Source organism: Tamandua tetradactyla, chromosome 11 (genome assembly GCF_023851605.1).
Source record: "Tamandua tetradactyla isolate mTamTet1 chromosome 11, mTamTet1.pri, whole genome shotgun sequence".
In the NCBI taxonomy this organism is placed as follows: Eukaryota; Metazoa; Chordata; class Mammalia; order Pilosa; family Myrmecophagidae; genus Tamandua; species Tamandua tetradactyla.
This window is the reverse complement of record NC_135337.1, coordinates 23,272,702-23,296,782: the sequence shown is the minus strand read 5'-3', so window position 1 is coordinate 23,296,782 and position 24,081 is coordinate 23,272,702. Positions and strand designations below refer to the sequence as shown.

At 35.8% G+C, this 24,081-nt stretch overlaps 1 protein-coding gene and 1 pseudogene across 4 annotated transcripts in view; both read left to right on the top strand.

The window, feature by feature from the left end:
• Window positions 1–24,081, top strand: part of AGL (amylo-alpha-1,6-glucosidase and 4-alpha-glucanotransferase) — a 121,573-nt gene that overhangs the window by 41,457 nt on the left and 56,035 nt on the right. For all 4 annotated transcript variants that reach the window (XM_077120137.1, XM_077120134.1, XM_077120136.1 and 1 more), the window contains exons 3-7: window positions 3,346–3,556; window positions 5,314–5,480; window positions 6,382–6,585; window positions 17,668–17,849; window positions 18,026–18,137. In XM_077120137.1, the coding sequence (XP_076976252.1) occupies window positions 3,346–3,556; window positions 5,314–5,480; window positions 6,382–6,585; window positions 17,668–17,849; window positions 18,026–18,137 (876 nt within the window). The remainder of the gene's footprint in view (window positions 1–3,345; window positions 3,557–5,313; window positions 5,481–6,381; window positions 6,586–17,667; window positions 17,850–18,025; window positions 18,138–24,081) is intronic.
• On the top strand, window positions 10,902–11,915 carry LOC143650915 (katanin p60 ATPase-containing subunit A-like 2 pseudogene; annotated as a pseudogene).

The following is a 24,081-nucleotide window of genomic DNA, read 5'->3' as shown; positions in this document are numbered from 1 at the left end:
AGCTGCCTTAGTCTCCCCAAATACTTAGCGCCATCTCATCAGTTCAAGGAATCTACTGGCCTCTACCTGGGCTCCTCATCACAGTGCCATGGCCTGGAAACTTTCTCAAGGCAGTAGGCAGGACCAGTCATAGGCCCATTATTTAGTTTCCTTTCTCTCAGGAATTGTTGTCCTATGTTGTCTATGTCCAGGGTCTTGGAAACAGTGTCCTGTTTTATCTGCTTTTTAAATTTTTTATTTTTGAGGACCCCTGTTCTTACATCTTTGTCAGATACAGAAGTCTTAGGTCTTCTGCATCACCTGTTTTCTCTGTGTGAAGTGTTCTTCCCCAGATATCTGTCAACTTTTTCATATTCTGTTTCTGTTTAGTAGTCTTTTTTATTGGATGTTCAACACTGTGAGTGTTCTGTTGTATCTTTGGATTTTGTTGTCTTGCTTTAAGGTGTATTGAATTTTTGTTTTAGCGGCCAGTTACTTTTTCTTTTCAGGTTGTTTTAAAGTTTGATTGGATAAATTCGTAGTAGCCCTAGGTTTTACTCTGGGCCTAGTTTAGCCTTACTGTTTAAGGCATGATGCATCTGAGTTCTTTACTGAATATTCCAGGTGTTCAACCAAGTCTCTTCACTCTAGTCAGTCAGAAATCAGATATCTCCCTGGCCTGTGTGAGCTTTGGAAAATGTTTAGTTCACAGCTCTCAATAGTTGTTTTTGCTTAGCCTCATGGAATTGAATCCTACTCATGTGTAGCTTAGTGTTTAAACAAACTCAAAGGGACCCCTAGACAAATATCTGGACCTCTTTCATTGCCAAGCTCCTTTCTCTGCCATATTCTTCTCTGCAAATTGCGATCTCTCAGCCTCCCCAACCTCTAATTTCTGTCTCCTCTGCTCAGTGAAACCACTATTTTTGCTCCCAGTGCCACAGTCCAGAAAGGTCCCCCTGTCTGAAACTTGGAGAGTTCATAGGGATTATACTTTTATCAGGGATCACAGTCCTTCACTGCCTTTTAGCTCGTGTCTGAGAACAGTTTCATGTATTTCATCTAGAGGTCTAGTTTTTGAGCAGAGGGCAAGTCCAGAACCAGTTACTCCATCATGGCCAGAAACACTCATCTTCAGAGTAATGTTTTTTAAACATAACTTAGTTCATGCTACTACTCTGCTCAAAACTATTAACTGGCTCCTCATTTCAAAGAACCCAAAATGCTTATGAGCTCTACATGATCAGGCTCCCCTGGTACCTTACCTGTCTCCTAGCTTACTCCAGTCCAGCCTCACTGACCTTCATGTTATTCCTGGAACCCCTGGATATGCCTCTACCCTCCTTCCTCTCTGTTTCCTCTAGCTAAATCAGCTCTTTCCCTGGATAGTCATGTGGCTAACTCCCTCTCTTCTTTCAAGTCCTTCAGCTGCCATCTCCTCACACGCTGTATTAGTCAGAGAACAGAACCAACAGAAGGTATCTGTAAATATGAGATTTATGAAAGTGTCTCATACAACCATGGGTCACGAGAGTCCAAATCCATAGGGCAGGCTACAAGGTCAGCAGCTTTGATGAACAGTTTCAATGAACTCCATAGGAGAAGTGCTCTGACTGAAGAAACAGTGAAAATTCTTTCTTCTCCCTAAAAAAACAATTGTCAGCTGATTGGATTATCTTTGTGCAAGATGTGCCTTTAGTTCATTGTAGATGTAATCAGTCACAAATGTAATCAGCTGACTGATGATTTAAGAAACTAGCCTTCTGGTTTATTATCAGCCATAAGATATCCTTGCAGTAATGGTTAGGCCAGTGCTTGCCTGACCAGATAAGTGGGTACCATCATCTGGCCAAGTTAAACCTGAACCCAACCGTCACAAACACTATCCTCCATTTCCCTTACACAGTTGCTTTTTCATTTATCCCTTAACATTTATCCCCTTTTAACATACTATTTTTTTTTGGTTTTTTGCTTATTATGTTCATTGTTTAAGGGCTGCTTTTGCCTTGTAGAACTCAATCTCCGAAAGGGCAGGGATTATTGTCTATTATATTCCTCATTGCATTGTATGTGCTCATTACATAATTTTTGTTATTATTTTGTTGGATTAAGATATATGCTTAATAAATCGAGCATTAAACAAAGTATAGTTATTAGTATGTTCCTTTATAGTCAGAAAGTTCTTATGGCATTCAAGATTAGAATCAGCAGAACTGAACTTTCATGCCTTCTTAAGTTATTATATATCATTAATTGTTATATTACAGTATAACAGTTTTTTAAATTTATGTGCTCATATTTCTAATAGACTTGATTTTACTCAAAATTTTTATTCTAATAATTATAATCAGGGTTTGAGGTCTGCTTTAAAACCAACGTAAAGTTTTCTTTCACAGTTAAGTTAAAACTCTAATGTGTTATTTTTTTCCTCTTATGGTAAAATAATTGTGGCACAGTACAAAAGTCTCAGATATATGTTAATAAAAATAATGTAATATGGGCAAAAATTGGAAATTATTGTTCTCAGAATTCCAAGAAAGGCTTCAATAACAAACCATCAAGGGTAGGAGTATAGGCAGTAGTGTGCTAGAACTATTCGTGGTGGCTCACAGGAGTCAATTGTGCGCACCTCTTCCCAGTTCCACGTTCACTGATATCACATTGGTAGACTGAGATTGCCCTTGGTAGGATCATTTATACCAGGATTCAGCAAACACTACAAATAATTGGGGTCCCAGCAAGTTGTTAAACATTTGTCAATCTGCCACTGGATTTGAGTGGGCATCAGGAACGACTAGAATCAGGGGCTCAAATGTTTCCAGAATACTTCTTAAAAATCTGTATTCTGCCTCTTTTGAAGTTGATTTCTCTCACTGCAGACTGTACTTTGAAAGTCATTCCATGATACCTCACAAGTTGTACATACTATCACCTATGACACCACAGAAAAACTCACTTTCTCTGTTACAGTTTGAAGAATACTAGAGAAGGTCTCTGTTCAGATACCCACTGTTCTGGGTCCTTAATGTCAGCTTGGGGAGGTAGGGGAAGAGGGGGGTAGTGGGAAATGAGGTCATGTGAGAACTTGCATATCTGAAAGCAGTCATGTGAATAGGAGTCAGTTTTTAGGGGAAAGGAACAGTACAGGAAAGATGGTTTTATGGTGTTTACTATAATTGTTAAAATATAAAATTCTGCTAAATCTGAATATGAAGTAAGTCCCAAAATGATATTAAATGTGTGGTGTTATTTTAAACATAGTTGAAAAATAATAGTTTTTGTAATGATTTAAATAAAACATCTGTTTTCTATATGATAATTTAGGTCCTAATTTAATGAGTTTATTAAAATGTGCTTTTTGTTTAGGATTTGAATTACAGTTCCGATTAGGCCCAACTTTACAGGGGAAAGCAGTTACTGTATATACAAATTATCCGTATCCTGGAGAAACATTTAATCGAGAAAAATTCCGTTCCCTGGAATGGGAAAATCCAGCAGAAAGAGAAGATGATTCTGATAAGTACTGTAAACTTAATCTTCAACAAGCTGGATCATTTCAATATTACTTCCTTCAAGGGTAAGTCAGGTGTTCCATGTGAAAAAGTATAATTTGTTCCAAAACTGGAAGTTCACCTTTTGTAAAAAGTTACTGTGTTAACCATGACTACAGTTTTTACAGGATTTTCTTGACATGCAAATAGAATATAGTTCTTCAGTTTCAGGAAATGTTTTTAGAACAGTTCTAGAACATTTTAGTTTCTCTTCTGCCAAAACAATACCATACAATGGTTGACTTAAGCACTGGGACTTTATTGGTTCCTGGTTTTAAGGCTAGGAAAAGTCCAAAATCAAGGTATGAGCAGATGATGCTCACCTCTTCCCAAGACTGGCGTTCTGAGACTAGCTGCCCGCGATCCTTGGACCTTGGCTTTTTGTAACAGGGCAGTGCATATGAGATCATCTTCTTGGTTCTCCTCCAGGTTCAGTTGACTTTCAGCTTCTGAGGCTTTTTCTCTATCTGAATTTCATTCTGCTTGAAAAGGACCTCACAGTTCTTCCAGCCTTACCAATTACCCAATTTAAAATCTGTTTCCAAATTTTTAGATATTGTGACCCCATTTTTCTGTGCCCAAAACTGTTCTAGTTTCCCAGTTCCTAAAACATACCTTACGATGGGTTGGCTTAAAAAATGATTATTTATTGGTTCACAGTTTTGAGGCATAGAGAAGTCCAAAATCAAGGCATCAACAAGGCAATGCTTTCTCTCCAAAGACTATGGCATTCTGGGGCTGGCTGCCAATCATCCTTGGTCCTTGGCTTTTCAGTCACATGGCAAAGCACAATTTCTCTTCTGGGGTCCCTTGATTTCCAGCTACTGGCTGCTCCCTGTGACTTTCTTTCTTTCTTTATGAATTTCATTCTGCTTATGAAGGACTCCAGTAATCCAGCAACTTGATTCAGTTGAGCTATACTTTAACCAGAATAACATTTTGAAGAGATCTTTTTTATGATGAGTCCACACCAAGCAGAATGTGGACCAAGGCCAAGAATATGTCCAAATTGGGGTACACAGTTTAATCTACCACATTGCAAATTCGGAGTATTAAGTAAACATTTTTATAGTAACAGTTTATTGCTATTCACCATGGTTTGCCAAACCCCAAAACCATTACTGTCAACCCTAAAGAATACCTAGGGCTCTATCTGAGATTCTACAAAAGTTCCATGCACTATGATTACCTTTCAGAGACCTACAACCTCCAATTGGGTTTCTAGGCCAGATTGGTCCAGAGGGGCCAGCCTCTCCAGAACATCAACTAGTTGCATCCCCCTATCCCATATTACCAACAGCTAAAAGGAAAAACCTAAAATTATGAAACTGTAACCCTCACCAAACTCTGAAATCTGTTCTATAACTACTTGTTACAATGTAATTTGAAATATATTGCTTTTTTTATATATATTTTGAAATAAAAAAAAGTTTTTAAAAAATACAGTAACAGCTTAAATATTCTAGTATTTTCATGTAACCTAATAGGATGCTATCTGTTTGTTTGCTCTTGGTACTGATAGATTTTGGTACACTTATTTTTTTCATTAAACCAACATTGTAATCTATTATGTATATTGTATTATGTAACTGTATATAGATTGGAAAAGGGTAAAAAGTGACTTTTCCATTAAGTTTTATTGCCGCCTTTAGAAATGATTTAATATACTTAAAAATAAATATATTTTAAAATGGGACAATTAACTTTCCAGTTAGTATTGGATGCGTTTTTTTTTTTCCTATCAGCAATTGAGAAGGGTTTTTTTTGTTCTTTTTTCCTCTAGAAATGAGAAAAGTGGTGGAGGTTACATAGTTGTGGATCCTATATTACGTGTTGGTTCTGATAATCATGTGTTACCCTTGGACTGTGTTACTCTCCAGACATTTTTAGCTAAGTGTTTGGGCCCTTTTGATGAATGGGAAAGCAGACTTAGGGTTGCAAAAGAATCAGGTAATGTTAGCTTTCTTTTCTTTTTTAGTAAATGAATTTAACCTCTGTAATACAGATTTCAGAGGCCTTGATTCTCCTTTTAATTTTGTTTCTTAGTGTATTTAGTAATATGTATAGATCAAACCTTGTAAAAATGCTGATACTTGGCCACATGGCAAGATATATGGTTTGACCCTGTAAATTAAGAATTCATGGTAAAATGAGATCATATTCTTTTGTTAGACTAATTGACATGAAAAAAGTAATAAACTATTAAAATGTGCTGGAAGAATTCTACCACTGAACCATCCATGTGCCGCTCTCAACAAAAGTATATTTTTTAAATGTTCTGAAAATATATTATTGTAAATATAATTTTAATTCAGCCAGTACTGCTTTACTAAAGGCATGCATCGCTGCTTATACCTAGAATAAAAGATAACTTGCTGCATTTTGCCCTTCAGTAAAGAGTAAATGAAATATTACTTTCTTACTTTCAAATTGAATATAATGCAAAGTGAGGAATGAGAAGGTCACTCACACAATTATAAAACAGAATACGAGTACTGTGGAACATTGAAAGTGGGAGAGAGATAGGTATTGATATATTTGCATAGAATGTACTTTCTGTAAATATATATATTCAACAAATAAAAATTGAACCTCTAATGCAAACTAGGCACTGTGTGTGACTTTTCACGTACCTGTCTCATTATCCCTGCCTTGTATATGAAGACATCAGTATCCTGAAAGATTTAAATAAAGTTGGTTAAAGTCACTTGTGGTCCTCCTTGAAACCAGGTCCTCTCTTCCCAATAGCATAGTTGCCTCACTGTTTAGAATTATTTAAGAAAATTTAAATTTATTTTTTGCCAAAATATAGTCTTTCTCCCTTAATGTGTTTGTTATTCTCATGTTGCAGGTTACAACATGATTCATGTTACCCCATTGCAGACTCTTGGACTATCTAGGTCATGCTACTCCCTGGCTAACCAGTTAGAACTAAATCCTGACTTTTCAAGGCCTAATAAAAAGTATACCTGGGATGATGTTGGGCAGCTAGTGGAAAAATTGAAAAAGGAGTGGAATATTCTTTGTATTACTGATGTTGTCTACAATCATACTGGTATGAGCCTCATTAATTGTCTTCATTAATTCTGATGAGAATGTTGTATTCAGATTATTTCACTCTTTGCTATTTTATATACCATAAATTTTGAAAAAGCAAATGATGTTTTGGTTTCCTTCAGTAAAAAGAAATCACTTTATATAGGAGCACATTTTGTTTTCAGAGAAAATATTTGTTGAGGATAATAATAAATGTACAAATATTTTGCATGTAAAGCTTATAAAAATTGATTGTAAAAAAGACCATAATCATATAGTTCAACTTATATACAATGTTAATACTTTTAAAGCAACCAGTGAATTCTATTACAGCAGAAGCTCTGGAACAGTAGTACATTTTATTTACATCAGAGAAAATACTGAATGGCTATTATTTAAGGAGAAAATTATGGTTTAACTCTCAGAAGTTAAATCTGGAAATTATATTCTTTGCTTGATAAATGAGCTATTAAAGTGAAATCTTTTGGTTTCTAAGATCCCTTGTCAATTGTCAATATACAGCTCTATAAATATATCAGAGCTTCCCAACTGGTGATTGTCAGAGAGATGATTGCTCCTCTCACCTGTCAGGACAACTGGGCCGGGCCTGGAGCAACCTCTTTAACTAGATTACCTTACAGATACTATCTTCTATGTTTACCACAGCTTGTAAAGATTGGGTACTACTGACCTACATATGTAAAGTACAAGAATTATGGGGGGGGGGGGCAAAAAAGCTTAATGATGAAAAAATATCTCTGATGGTTCACAAAGTAGATTTCTAAGCAACCATAGAAATTATGAATATATTTATGAGTTTAGAGATTTTCTTTATCATTATAGATCATAATCTCCAATAATGACAGCAATCAAATTTAGGTAAAGAAATAGATACATTCTAAAAATGTGTTTCCAGATGAGCTAGAGACCAAACATCAAAGTATACAGTGAAAAATCCCTAATACCTAAGAATATTAGTACTCTTAACCTGGAAATCTGATACCATTGATAATTTAACAACTATAACATTATTCACAATGAATTTATCCCTACAGACCATATAATGGTATTGTATGAGTTAGAAATTATGAGTCGGTATGATTTAGACAGCTGAACAAATGGACAGAAAAATATAAGGGCTTGAAATTATATTTATTTCTTGTGAGAAATTAGGAATTATTTCTGGAATGGTGTGATAGCGTAGTGGTTACAGGGAAGTAAGTTCTTTTTCTCATGTTGTTCTGCCATCTCCAACACTTTGTTTTCATATTTCAATCAAATGTGGCTTCTCTAGCTCCTGTTATGTCACCTTCTAGCCAGTGGAAATAAGGAAAAGAAATGGATGTCATCCCTTTCAAGGGTATGATATAGATATCTCTATTACTTGTGTTCACATTGTATCAAACAAGATTATGTCTGTGGCTATACCTAGCTATAAAGGAGGCTGGCAATATGGTCTTTGGTTGGTGAGCCATGTGTCCAACTGAACCTTGGGAATTCTTTTACTAAAATTTTGCTACTAATCTTCTGTTACTAAAAGAAGAACGAAAAATAAAAATTGGGCACAATTAGTCTGTGCAATATAAAAGACATTAATGTTGCTTCAGCTTTACATGGAAAATGTTTACAAACCATAATTTACTTTCTTTGAAGCAGATTTATATTTAAAAAGTTATCATCTGGGGGATCCACATCCAATGGCAAGGTGAGGAGCTCTGCAGACCCTTTTTGGGAATTATTTTTAAAACAATCGTTTGAAGTCTCTGGAAATTATCCCAAGGTCATTCAGCAAGTAGAGAAACATTTATTCAAGAAAATCTGCTGAATCTTGATAGAAACAGTGAGAGTTTGTGGCATTTGAAAATCACAATCCACTCCCCCCATCCTGTCTCAGCTCAGAATGATACAAGCTCTATTCTTGGCATATGTAGCCAAGACACAGTATTCCCTCTCTCCCTAGCTCCCAGTTTAGGGCTATGGGTTTCTTCCCAGAGAAGCAGGCCACCAGCATTTCTTAGCCACCAGTCTGTGTCACAGAAGCTCTATTCTAGGTAAGTAAGGCTAAGAAGTCTGAAACTCCCTTATGCTGCCCAGTCCCCACTCATAGAACAGAAGCTTTACCCCTCACACAGCAGGCCAAGAATACTCAACCCCAGTTACTCTCATTCCAGCTTGCTGCTAGGGTGGAGGGTCCATGCTTGAAGTAGCAAGCCAAAAGACCAGAAACTACTGCCCCTACTCAGCACCCTGCTCATAAAAATGTTGTCTTTGAGATAAGTGGGTCACCTTCCCCACCCACTGCTCCAGAGAACAGAGAGCTTCATTGTTCTCCCTACGAAAACTGACTTTATTTGGAACAAAGCATGGTGGCGGTCAAGCCTAAGGGCACCGTTAAAACAATGAAGATTTGGGTAGCAGGCAATTAAGGGGAGGTGGGTAGGACCAACAGAACAACAAGCTACACCAAAGACCAGCCAGAAGTTAGCAGAGAGAACTAGAAGAGCCCTCCTAGGTGATTTTCAGCTTCAAAGACTACCTGCAGAAAGGCCCAAATTTAATTGGATCAGCCTATGGAACAGTTTATGCCCCAGGGCATTGTCAAAAAACAATAGAGCAATCAGTCAGCTAATTAGTGAAAACTGACAGCTAGGTGTGAACTCAACAGAGTAGACAACTTAGCAGTGAGATCAGAGAAAGAGACACAGAGGGCTGGCAAAAAGCCTGTCTTCCCTCATGATTATGCCAGTGCCTGCACTCTCAGGAGCAACACCAAAGACAGCTGTACACTGAAGGAGAAATAGACTTAACTGAAAGATTCCAGCCAGTCACAAAGAAAGCAGGTACCAGAGTTGCTACAAATGGACTAGTTTATAAATAATAATAATAAGTTACAAGACATTACAAATAAGCAGGAAAGTGTGAGCCATACAAAAGAAAAAAAGTAGGCAGCAGAAAAACTACTTATGAGAGGGCCCAGCTGTCATGTTTCATAAAGACTGCCAAGTAGCTATTATAAATATGTTCAGAAAATCAAAAAGAAACCAGGCTTTAAGAAGTAAAGGAAAATATGATAGTGTCTCATAATTAAAGAATATAGAGATAGAATTTTTTTTTAAAGCCAAATGGAAATTCTGGAGATGAAAATACAATAACTAAAGTGAAAATTCACTAGATGTAGAATTAGCTTTAGATTTGACTGGCAGACAAAAGAATCAGCAAACTTGAAGATAGAAAAGTAGTTATTATGCATTCTGAGAACATAGGGAAAAAGAATGAAGAAAAATGAGTAGCGCCTTAAAGAATGTGGGATACCATCAGGTATGTGCTAGGAGAGAAGAGAAAGGAACTGAGAAAATATTCAAAGAAATAATGACTGACATTTTCAAAATTTGGATTTAAAAAAATGCCCTAACCTTCACATCCAAGGGGCTCAGTGAACTCTGTGTAGCATAAACAGAGATTCATGTCATAGAAAAAATGTTGGAAAATAGAAAAATTTTTAAAGCAGCAAGAGAATAATGACTTTCCACATATATAGGAAATCCAATAAAATTAACAGATAATTTCTAATCAGAAACAATGGAATCCATGAGACAGTGGGATTCTGAAAGAAAAAACTGCCAAGAGCCTTATATCCAGCAAAAGTATCTTTTAAAAATGAAGCAGAGCCTTTTCTCCCTTCTCAGGTCCTAACACAGCATCTGATGGGGCTTTCTTACCAGATCCTTAAATTTATACATCAGGCACAGGAAGTATGTGAGATGAGGACAGAAGCATGACGAGAAAATCTTCTCATTTTGGTTTTTAAGTACTTAACACAGGAAAGATATATCGATGCTGGCAGTGCATTGGAGCAAGAAACCAAACTGGGGTTACAGTGCTCTGAAGTTTATGGTGCTCTGACAACATTGATCTTGAAACTATTTTGATGGAGTGTGAGAGCTATTATTTTGTAAAATTTCAGAAATACCCCAAAATTGTCAAAAAGGCATCAGACACAGCAGAAAATAACTTATCACAGAGAATTGGAGGGAAGACCAAAAGGGTGATGAGTTTGTTGTCAAAATCTTCCCAAGATTGAGGTGCAAGGGTAGTTCAGTGGTAGAATTCTTGCCCGCCATGTGGGAGACCCAAGTTCAACTCCAAACCCATGCACTTCCCAAAAAACAAATAAGCAAAACAAACAAGAAACAAACAAAAATTCAACAAATAGTGCTGCAGTAACAGGATACTGACATGGAGAAATAATGAAATGTGATCCCATCATACAGCAAACAAACAAAACAATGTGTTCATACCCACAGGAATGCAGATTAAGATTAAAACATGTTTTAAAAAAAAAATCTTCCCAAGATCAAATGTCAGAGGCCACAGTCCAAGACCAGAGTTGGAAAGACAGGAGACACCAAATCTCTCAATAAGGAGAATCCCAAACAGGAGGTTATCAATAACATTCATATGGAGAATGCTAAGTTTGGCTTAAGCCTGTTAGGAATCAACAGAGGCAATGAAGAAGAAAATGCCCACCCACGAAAAGGCCAAATCATTGATTTCCATGAGCTGCTCACAGACGCTGTCAAAGGAGCAGACAGCAAACTAGCATTGAACAACTTTGAATGTAACCTAGACCATGCCAGATGATTGCTGAAACCTCTGAGTGCATTTATTGTCATGAACAGTGAAATGCAAGAATTAGCAGTCATGATGAGCCAGGACATTTATCTCCATAATCCAAACATAAAGTGAAATGACATTATTAGACTTGATGCAGCCAAGCAGTTAGTCAAAAAAGCTGTGTATCCTATAAGATACACACAGTTTATAGGAATTCTTTCCCCCTAGAGAGGACTGCTCCTCTCCAGCCCTCCAGGTACTGGAAAGGCATTACTTGCCAAAGCTGTGGTCACTGAATGCAAAACAGCCTTCTTTAATATTTCTGCATCCATCATTGTTAGTAAATGGAGAGGGGATTCAGGAAAACTTCTTCAGGTGTTATTTGAATTTGCCCACTATCATGCCCCCTCCATGATCTGCCTAGACGAGCTGGGGTCGGTGATGAGCCAGAGAGGAATGGCTTCTTCAGGAGAGCATGAAGGAAGCCTTTGGGTGAAGACAGAGTTGCTGGTGCAGATGGATGGGCTGGCCTGCTCAGAAGACCTCATGTTTGTCTTAGCAGCTATTGACCTGCCATGGGAGCTGGATTGTGCCTTGTTACACCACCTGGAGAAGAGGATTCTGGTTGGTCTCCACAGCCAGGAGGCCAGGCAGGCCATGATCCCCCAATGGCTGCCACCCATGAACAGGAGCGGAGCCCAGGAGCTGTGCACAGCTCTGGACTAAAGCAGGCTGAGCTAGTCTACAGGGAAGCAGCCATGTGACCCATGAAGAAACTCTTCAATGCACTTGAAAACCACCAGCTCTCTCTAACTTGTCTCCAGAGCATCACATACATTATTTCCCAGCATCTACTGGGGCCTCCCCTATGGAAATCTTAAGAGTCCTTTGTAAGCAGAATGAAATTCAGACAAAGAGAAAGAGAAACCATGGGGAACAGCCAGAACCTGAAAGTCAGTGGAACCCAGAAAAGACAGAATACACCACCATGTACATTTCCATGTGTCAGAAAAGCCAAGGACCTAGGATTGTAGCCAGTGAGAAGACACACCAAGAGGAAGCAAGCCTTCTAGCCTTTAACACTGAGAGCCAATAAATTTCTGTCATTAAAAAAAAAAAATTGAAGCAGAAGAGGAGGATTGTGAGAAGATGGTAGAATAAGAATCTCCAGGAATCAGTCCCTATACGTAACAACTATTGAACTGACAGGGATTGATTGAATCAACTGTCTTAGAACTCTGGAGTCTGTTAGACCACTGTGCAGCACCCAGACAGGAGATGAAAGAAGAGGCTGGTAAGTTGCAGTAAATAAGGATGATTTCACCCTCTGTGCAGCAGCTACCATCCCCCATCACCCATGGCTCCTGGTCTCAAGTTGCAACTTGCTGGTGCCAGGGTGGGCTACAAGGACCTAGTCCTACAAAATTCCAGGGGTAGGGGGATGTTAGCCTGACTGCTAATCAGTGCTCTTAATCAGCTACTCCAGTACTTCAGATCACTGGGTGCTGACTCTGAGGGCAGCCATTGTTCCAAACTACCTCATCCCACTCGAAAACAGCAGAGGAGTATTAAAGTAGCAGTATCTAATTTTTTCTTCTTTCTTTTTCCATTTCCCAACTGGGAGCAAAAACAGTTCGGAGAAGTCACAAATTGAATGTGAAGCCCTTAACAACAATGACAAAAATGCTATCAATTCCAGAAAAGTGGGATAACTAGATTTCATAGTTGTAGTCACATAATACTCAGAATGTCCAGTTGTCAACAAAAGTTACAAAACACACACACAGACAAGGAAATATGGCCCATTCATTGGGAAAAAAAATTGCCATAAGCCATCCCTGAGGAAGCTTATACAATAGAGGTATTAGTCAAAGACTTTAAATTGTATTTAATATGTTGAATGAATTAAAGAAGTCCATATACAAAGAACTAGATGAAATTAGGGAAACTTTGTCTCAAAATAGATGGAAATTATAAAAAGGAACCAGGTAGAAATTTTGGAGCTGCAAAGTACAGGAATTGAAATGGACTCAACAGCAGATGTGAACAGGCAAAGAAAGGATCAAAGAACCTGAAGACAAGACCATTGAAATTATCCAGTATGAGGAGCAGAGTGAAAAAAGTATGAAGAAAAATGAACAGAGTATGAAGGGTCTGTGGGACACATATAAGCAACATATGCGTCATTGGAGTCCCAGAAAGATAAGATAAAAGGGCAAAAGACGTATTTGAAGAAATAAAGCCTGAACATTTCCCAAGTCTGATGAAAGACATGAATATACACATTTAGGAAGCACAACAAACTCCAAGCATAGTAGACTCTAAAAAATTGACACCAAGACACGTTATAGCAAAATTGTCAAAATTCAAAGGGAAGGAGAGGATTTTGAAAGCAGCAAGAAATGACTTGTCATGTTCAAGTGATCTCCAAGAAGATCAATGGTGGATTTCTCATCAGAAACCATGAAGGCCAGAAGTCACTGGGATGGCATATTTAAAAGACCTTAAAGAAACTGTCCACCAAGAATTCTATATCTGGAAAATTATCTTTCAAAACTGAAGGAGAAAATAAGGTATTTACAGATAAACAAAAACTGAAAGAAAGACTTTATTACCAGAAAATCTATCCTACAAGGTGTGCTAATGGGAGCCCTTCAGACTGAAATAAAAGGGCACTAGACAACAATTCATAGCCATAAAAAGAAATAAATAACATGGTAAAGCTAATTACATAGTGAATATAAAATCCTATATTATTGTACTTTTGCTTTTGTGACTGTACCCCCCCATATGACTTAATAGGCAAATGTGTAAAATAACATTTGAAATTTACATTAATGGGCATAGTAGGTATAAGGATGTAATGTGGAACAATAACATTATAAAGGGCGAGGGAACAAATATAAAGGAGTAGAGAGTTTGTATTTTACTGAAAATAGGTTGGTACCAATCAGACTAAGTTGTTATTAGATTAAGATGCTAATTATTATTATAAAGCTAACCTCTAGAAAATAGCTTAAAAATATAGAAAAAATAAAAGAAGAATGTAAATGGTACACCATAAAAAGCAACTAAATACAAAATAAAAGGGAACAATTGCAGTAATTGCAAAAAATGGATTTTTTGATTTTATGCCAAAAGCACAAGCAACAAAAGGAAAAGCTGATAAAGTGGACTTCATCAAAATTAAAAATTTTTGTGCGTCAAAGGACATTATCAAGAAGGTGAAAAGACAACTTAGGAAATGGGAGAAAACATTTGAAAATAATATATATGATAAGGGTTTAATATAAAATATATTTTAAAAATTCAACAAAAAGACAACCTGGTTTTTTTGTTTTTTTTTAACATGGACAGGCACCAGGAATTGAACCCGGGTCTCTGGCATGGCAGGCAAGAATTCTGCCTGCTGAGCCACCATGGCCCACCCAAAGACAATCCATTTTTAAAATGGGTAGTGAGTTGAATAGACATTTCTCCAAAGCAGATGTTCAAAATGCCAATAAATATGTGAAAAAATGTTTAACATCTTAGCCATTAAAGAAATGCACATTAAAGCTACAATAAGATACCACTTCATAAGAACTAGGAAGGCTATTATTAAAAAAAAAATAGCAAGTATTTGGCAGGATGTGAAAAAATGAAGAACACTTCTACATTGTTGATAGGAATGTAAAATGGCAAGCCACTTTGGAATTTGGCAGTTCCTCAAAAACTTAAACAAAGAATTACTATATGACCCAACAATTCCTCTCCTAGGTATATACCAAAAGAATTGAAAGCAGGTTCTCGGATAGATATTTGTACACCAGTGTTCATTGCAGCGTTATTCACAGTAGACAAAAGGTCAGAAGGAACCCAGTGTCCATCAACAAATGAATGGAAAAATAAAATATGGTATATCCATACAATGGAATATTATTCAACCATTAAAAAGTGAAATGCTAGTTGATAGGAGAACATGGATGAACTTTGAAGACATTGTGCTGAGTAAAATAAGCCAGACAAAAAATGACAAATGTTGTAAGATTTCTCTTGTATAAAATACTTAGAATGAAAAAAATTTCATGGAGACAGAAAGTAGAGTAGTGCAGGAAGAAGGGAAAAGGAGAGTTATTGCTAAATGAGTATGGGTTTTGGTTTAAGATTTTGAAAATAGTCTGGAAATAGTGGTGAAAATTATACCATATTATCACTGTTCTTAGTGTCAAAGAATTGTTTCCATTTAAAATGATCATTATTTTTGTCATGTATATTTTACCACAATTAATGGCCTGCCTTTCCACTTTAGCAGGACCACTGGAATTGAGAATAGGGGCCCACTTTTCCTGGCATGCCATCCCTGCTTAATAAATGAGTGTGGAGTTGGCAGCCCCTGGTCTTCTTGGCTTGCCCCTCCAAGCATATAACCTGCGCCCTGTGAGTGAGTGGCAGTCAGACAAGGAGGGTCACAATATTCTCAGTTTGCTGCACCTGGGGTAGGATTTCTGCTGTATGAGTGGGGACTGGGGATGGCGTAAAGAAGCCTCAGTTCTCTTGACCACTATCTGGAACAGCTTCTGCAACATGGTGTGGTAGGAATGAGAAAGGCAGGCAGCATTCACCTCCCAGGGTGAAACCACAACCCCAGAATGAAAGATGGGTACAGAGGGAACCCTCGTCTTTGCCACATCTACCCAGAGTAAAACAGCTGGGAAAAGAGCTTTCATAACATGGAGCTGTTTGGGTGGGCACAAATGCCACGGACTCATTGTTCTTAGAAGATTTTCTTTAGTGAATGTTTTTGCTTTTGCTGTATGCCCTTATGAAAACTTCCAAAGGCTTTCAATTTTATTGTTTTTCATAATTTTCACCAGTTAAATTGTTTTGCTGGGGAGAGGATCTTTTGAGCTTCTTACTCCGCCACTCCAGAAGCCCATGTTTAGTTTTTAATTCAGTGTATGTTAAAATTTAGATTGGGTTTTGTTTGGCTCTTATTTCATACAAAATTAGAAAAATACATTCATCAGCTAACATTTAGAATTCTTTCATTTTATACTTGCGTCTGTTTCCAAATATAGAGATGAGTCAAGGTTTTGGGGATGTTCTCCACAAGTATTTTAACATTGAACATAAATTTGGCCACACTATTGCAGTGTTAATAATAGGGAAAAATTTGGGGGAGGAGTAAGTAACATAAGAATTCTGTACTTTCTGCATGATTTTTTCTGTAAACCTACCACTTTGCTGAGTGAATGAACAAATTTAGGTAGTGGTGGTATTTATTCCTAAACATTGGATATGATTATCACTATATTTTCTCTCTTTAACAAATATCTTAAATTTTGATGAATGTGGTGATGAATCTAATGAAAACTATCATGATGCAAATTTACAGAATTATGAACTTAACTTTTATCATAACAAATCTGTTCTGTGTATCCTGTCTTTAGTCAAGCTTTTGTCCATTATAGGTATAAGTAAATAATAAATAAATGATTTACTAATGATTTACTAAATAAGTGACTAAATGTAAAATAATAATGATTATAATACTTTCTAAATGTTATAATGGTGGTCAGCTGAGTAAATGAGGCATGAACACATTCATTTCTGAATAAAATAGTTAAGTTTGCAGGTTCTTCAGAAGGATTTGTCCAAGTTAATTCCTTGCTGTATGACTTTGACTAAGTTATTTCTCTCTCTGTGCTTCAATTTCTTATCTGTTAAAGGTACACAATAGTATGCCCTTTAACATGTTAGTACGCCCTATAACATACAGTACAGCATTTAATAAGTGCTTAGAATATTTCCTGGCATATTGTAAATATTCAGTAATTGTTAGGAATTTTTATTTTATGTACACTGACCACCTATGTTCATCAGTCTGCATCCCAGGGGCATTAGTCCATTTTAAACATCAAACAAAATGTGTATGTTGTATTTGCTGATTTAAAAATTAAAATAGACTATCTTTATTGTTGTAAATATTTGGAATACCTTGCAGAACTCCTAATTCTGAACGGCTAATAAAATATAAACTACCCCCTTATATTCGAGTATATTTCTTTTTTTTTTCACGTGAGCAGGCACCGGGAATTGAACCTGGGTCTCCAGCATGGCAGGTGAGAACTCTACCACTGAGCCACCGTGGCCCACCCTGAGTATATTTCTTTTAACAATTTCTGAATCTCATTTTTGTCAGTCTTGCCAAAACAATATTTATTATTAACCTTTCAGGATTAGAAATACCTATGAGGGAACTGATTTTTCTTGATCAGGATTGTCTAAGCAAAATTTTTAAGTAACAATATTAATTAATTGAACAATATAGAATCCTGCTACCAAGTGTGTTTTATTCATACTGTCTCATTTACAAAATATTGATAACTAATATGTGAAAAATGAGTGCCAGATGTTATCATGCTTCATCTTTAAAATTAGCATAGATTCCGTATATCACTCAATTTAATCACAAGATTTTCCTTTATGTTCCATTTTCTTTAAGCTGCTAACAGTAAATGGATCCGGGATCACCCAGAATGTGCATATAACCTTGTGAATTCACCACACTTGAAACCTGCCTGGCTCTTAGACAGGGCACTTTGGCATTTATCCATTGATGTTGCAGAAGGGAAATACAAAGAAAGAGGAGTGCCTGCCTTGATTGAAAATGATCAACAAATGAATGTATGTATAGAGGAGTACCACCCACAAACAGAATTGCGAAATTTCTAAAGCACAGATGAAATGTATGGTTGGATATGATTTAGAATTTGTATTTTAAATATGGTAAATAGTATTTGGTAAAATGATTGTAACTATATATATAAATTCATATATTTTTAACTGTTGAAATTTTTCAGTGCATTCGAAAAATAGTTTGGGAGGATGTTTTTCCAAAGACTCAACTCTGGGAATTTTACCAAGTAGATGTTTACAAAGCAGTTGAGCAATTTAGAAGACTTCTCACACAAGGTAAAGGTTGTACATTAGAGCCTTCTTCATCCTTTGGTTAACATCATTATTAAATCTGTTACTGTAATATATTTCAGTTATTTTTTATATTATAAACTATGATTTTGTAAGCATTTGAGAGTTAGCAGTGACATCTAAAGGACATGTCATAATAATGTACAGCATAGTAATTGCTTCCCCTTAGGGACTGAAGTTTGTTGGTTCCCTAACACAGTACTCAAAATAGAGTTCAAAAGATATTTGTTGAATACATGAATGAAAGGTACCAGAGCCTGTTGCTTTAGCTGAGGAAAGGCTCAGAATAGCCTTTGAAGCTAAGAGATGTGATAGTCGTTAGCTGGCTGTGGTAGAGATCTTAACTGAGGTAAGCAGAGGCCTCCAGGCCAATGGTGCCCACCATGGAGGCCACCTAACCACTGGAAGGACTGAACTTATGTATATTAACTAGTAATAAAAGCAAAGGAGCAGCTCTTCAGTTAAGGATGTGTCCAACCTGAAGGAGCAAACTAATGTGCCGCGGACAAAATAGGATGGGAAGAACGATGCCACGAGAGAAATTAAATTTTTTTCAAGGCACTGTAGAGGGAAGGAATATAAGAAGTATGTAGTGAAGGACAATTTAGTGGCAAGATTCTTTGGAGGCTCTTGAAATAAGGACTCCTCTTCCTCATCCAGAAAGCAGAACTAGAGTAGGATCCCAAAATAGTGCTTTTGAAGTAGAAGTCAGTATAACTTCAGATCCACAGAGCTCAGGTTTGTATTCAAATATCAGTTTTTGCAACTGTATAACACTTTAATACATGAATTTTTATATTAATTTTCCTTCATGTTTCATTTTACTAAAGAGCCTCTGTCGTCCGTTCCCTCTGATATTAACTGTATTATTTTTGTGCAATAATGTGTGCTTTGTGACAAAAAAGTAAGTTAAACAGTACAAAATATAAAATAAGAATATCTGACTTTCTTTGCCTCAAAACCCACCCACTTCTTAAAGGAAACTATCACTTAACAGTTTCTTATATTTCTGTGCAGTCCCTTTTTTAAAGAAATTCAAAATCTATATGTTTACACTTATATATGTTTATTCACACCGAAAACTATAATGTACATAGTTCGATAATTTTTTACTTGATGGTTTGAATTTATTACATCTACTTATTTCCTTAAGTCAGTACATTGCAATACTTTAACATACTTTAATTTACTTAATTAGGCTTTTTGATAGGTGTTTCCAATTTTTTTCATTTTCGTTCATTCAACAAATATTTATTGAAACATCCACATTTATTGAAATGTACTAAACACTCTTATAGGCACTGGGGATTCAACAGAGAACATAGCAAAGTTCTTGCCCCAAAGGGACTTGTATTTTTCTAAGTTTTTATTTTGAAGTAATTTCACACTTGCAGGGAGTTGCAAAAGTAATAAGAAAATAACATAAAGAACTCCAATATACCTCCTATCCAGATTTATTAATTTTTAATATTTTGTTACATTTGATATATGTATGTCTTTCTCTTTCCTCCTCCTCCTTCTACTCCTCCTCCTCGTCCTTTCTCTCTCTCTTTATATCCATCTGTATGTCTTCAGACATTTGAGAGTAGATTGCATAATCATGTCCTTTTATCACTTAATCGTTCCATGTATCTTTCCTAAAAACAAAGGATTTCACTTAGATGACCACATTAAGTACAATTATCAAGTTCAGTAAATATAACATTGATACAAAACATATAGTCTGTAATATAGTTTTTTCTCAGTTATCCCAATCATGTTCTTTAAAGCATTTTCTCTTCCATTATTTGATCTAGTCCAGGAATGTGTTTGCATTTAATTGACAGTGTCTCTTTAGTCTCTCTCTCTTTTTTTAAATTATAGTTCATATATAAATACTATAAAATTTCCCACCTCAGTCACTCCAAAAAATATGATTCACTGGCATTAATCACATTTACAATGTTGTGCTATCCTCCCCACCATCCATACTCAAAACATTTCCATCACCCCAAACAGAAACCATGTACCCATTATACATTAATTCCTCATTTCCCCTCCCTCCAACCCCTGGTAACCTGTATTCTTACTTTTTGTGTCTGAATGTGTTAATTCTAGTTAATTCATGTGAGTGGAATCATACAATATCTGTCCATTTGTGTCGTATTTCACTCAGAAGGGTATGATCAGAATGCATCCATGTTGAAGCGTAAATCAGAAATTCGTTCTTTTATGGCTGTCTAATATTCCTTTGGATATACCATATTTTATTTATTCATGTATTGCTAGACACTTAGGGTGTTTCCACTTTTTGGTTTTTATGGAACACAGCTATGAACATTGGTTTACAGATATGAGTCCCTGCTTTCAGTTCTTTTGGTTGTGTATCTAGAAGTGGGATTGCCAGGTCATATGGTAGTTCTACATTTAACTTTTTGAGGAACCACCAAGCTGTTTCCACAGAGGTTGTACCATTTTACATTTTCAGTAATAATACCATGAGGGTTTGTTCCTATTTCTCAACATCCTTGCCAGCACTATTTTCCATTTTTTTAATTATTAGCCATTCTGTTGGGTGTGAAGTGGGATCTCATTGTAGTTTTCATTGCATTTTACCATTGGCTAGCAACATTTAGTATCTGTTCATGTGCATATTGGCCATTGGTTTATAGTTTTTGAAGAAATGTCTATTTATATCCTTGGCCTATTTATAATTGGGTTGTCTTTTTATTATTGAGTTGTAGGCATTCATAATACATTCTGGATAGTTAACCTTTATTATATATATAGTTTCCAAATATTTTCTCCCTTTCTGTAGGTTGTCTTTTTACTTTCATGATGTCTTTGATGCACAAAAGGTTTTCATTTGATGAGGTCCAATTTATGTATTTTTTCTTTTGTTAAGCATGCTGTGGTACAGCCTCCAGAATCCATTGCCTAATACAAGATCTAAAGATGGTTCTCTGTATTTTCTTATAAGATTTGCATAATTTCAGCTCTTATAATTTGGTTGTTGATAAATTCTGAGTTAATTATTGTATATGATTTGAGGTAGTGGTCCACTTTTACTCTTTTGTATATGGATATCCAGTTTTCCCAGCACCATTTGTTGAAGATACTCTTCTTTTGTAATTGAGTGGATTTGGCACCCTTATTGAAAGTCAGTTGGCCATATATATGTGGGTTTAATTCTGAGCTCTCAATTCGATTCCGTTGGCCCTTATAACTATCCTTGGGCCAGTAGTACACTGTCTTGGTTACTATGGTTTTATGATGTTTTGAAATCAGAAAGTGATTCCTACAGCTTTGTTCTTTTTCAAGATGGTTTTGGCTATTTAGTGTCCTTTATCCTTCCTTATGAATTTAATGATTAACATTTCCATTTCTGCCGAGAAGGCTGTTGAAATTTTGATGGGGATTGCATTGAATCTGTAAATCACCTTGGGAAAAACTGACACCTAGCAATATTTATCTTCCAGTCTATGAACACAGACACTACAGCAAGAATTTGTAGTTTTCTGTGTACAACAAGTCTCTTATTCTTTGGTTAAATTTATTCGTAGGCTTTTTATTCTTTTAGTTGCTGTTGTAAATGAAGTAATTTTCTTGATATCCTTTTTGGATTGGTCATTGCTCATGTATGGAACACTACTGATTTTTGTGCATTGATCTTGGAACTTGCCTCTTTGCTGAATTCATGTATTAACTGTAGTAGCTAACTTGTAGATTCTTTGGGATTTCCTACATATAGGATCAAATTATCTGTGAATAAGAATAGTTTTACTTCTTCCTTTCAAATTTAGCTACCTTTTATTTCTTTTTTCTTGTCTAATAGTTCTGACTAGAATTTCCAGTACAGTGTTGATAGGAAGTGGCAAAAAATGGGCTTCTTTGTCTTTTTTCTTTTCTTGTAGGGAAAGCTTTCATTCTTTTGCTATTAAGTATGTTAGCTGTGGAGTTTTTCATGTATATCCTTTATCATATTAGGAAGTTCTTGTCTATTTCTCGTTTTATTTTTATTAAGAAAGGGTGCTAGAGTTTGTCAGATGCTTTTCTGCACCAGTGTAGATGACCATGTGTTTTTTTCTTTCATTCTGTTAATGTGGTGTATTATATTGATTGATTTTCTTATGCTGAACCACACTTGCATTTGCAGGACAAATCCCACTTGATCATGGTATATAATCTGAATGTTCTTTGAATTTTTTTTGCTACTATTTTGTTGAGAATTTTTATCCCATAAGGGATATTGATCTGTAATTTTCTTTTCTTATGTTATCTTTATCTGGCTTTGGTATTGAGTGGTGGTGTCCTCACAGGATGAGTTAAGGAAGTGCAGAGGAGTTTAAGAAAGATTGGTGTTAAATCATCTTTGAATGTTTGGTTAAAAATTCACCAGTGAAGCCATCCTGTCGTGGGATTTTCTTTCTTGGGAGATTTTTGGTCACTGACTAAATTTTTTGTTATTAATCTGTTGAAATCTCTTTCTTGAGTCAGTTTAGGTAATTTTTGTGTTTCTAGGAATTTGTCTCTTTCACATAGGTCATCTAATTGTTGATAAACAATTGTTCATATTATCCTCTTATAATCCTTTTTATTTCTGTAGGGTCAGTAGTAATGTACTCCCCCCCCCCCCTTTTGTTTGTCAGTTTAGTTAGAAGTTTGTCAATTTTGTCAGTTTAGTTAGAAGTTTGTCAATTGTATTGATCTTTTCAAAGAACCAACATTTGGTTTTGTTTATTATCTCTGTTGTTTTTCTGTTCTCTAGCTAATTGAATGCCACTCTAATCTTATAAAGTTTCCTTTGTTATGCTCACTTTGTGTTTAGTTTACTATTCTTTTTCTAATTCTTCCAGCTAGGAGATTAGGTTACTGATTTGCAATCTTTCTTCCTTTTTATGTAAGCATTTACAGTTATAAATGTACCTCTGAACACTGCTTTTGCTGCATCCCATGAGTATTGTTACATCATATTTTCATTTTCATTCTTCTCAAAACGCTTCCTAATTTCCCTTGTGACTTCTTTGCACCATTGGTTAAGAGTATATTATTTAATTTCCACATATTTGTGAATTTTCCAGTTTTCCCTCATTATTGATTTCTAGCTTAATTCCACTGTCATTGGAGAAGATATTCCATATGACTTCAATCTTTTTAATTTTATTTATACCTGTTTTGTTACCTAAAATATGGTCTCTCCTAGAGAATAGTTCATATACACTAGTGAAGAATATGTATTCTGCTGTTGTTGGGTGAAGTGTTCTATATATGTCTATTAGGTCTAGTTGTTTTATAATATAGCTTGAGCCCTCTATTTCCTTATTTATCTTCTGCCTAAGTGTTCTACTCATTCTTGAAAATGGTGTATTGATGTCTACTAAAAATGTAGAATCATGTATTTCTCCTTTCATATATGTCAATATTTGCTACTTATAATTTGGGGTTCTGTTATTAGGTGCATATATGTTTATAATTGTTATATCTTCTTGAAGAGTTGACCCTTTTATCAATATTTAGTGCCCTTCTTCATTCATTTTAGCAGTTTTTGACTTAAAGTCTATTTTATTTTATCTTAGTATAGCTATTCCCACTCTCTTTTGGCTGCTATTTGCCTGATATTTTTTTCTATCTTTTTATTTCAACCTATTTGTGTCTGAATTTAAGGTGAGTTTCTTGTAAATAGCCTGTATTCGGGTCATGCTTTTTTAATCCATTTTGCCAGTCTCTGTCATTTGACCCAGTTACATTTACAATAACTACTCATAATGCAGGACTTTTTCTGCCCTTTTTTTTCCTGCCCTTTTGATAGTTGGTTTTTGTAGGTCTTAGATTTTTTTATACCTCAAATATTCCATTAATGCCTTCTTCTGCATTTAGTTGATCTTTTGTAATGAATCATCTGGAATCCCTTCTCTATTTCATTGTATGTGTGTTTTTCAGATATTTCCTT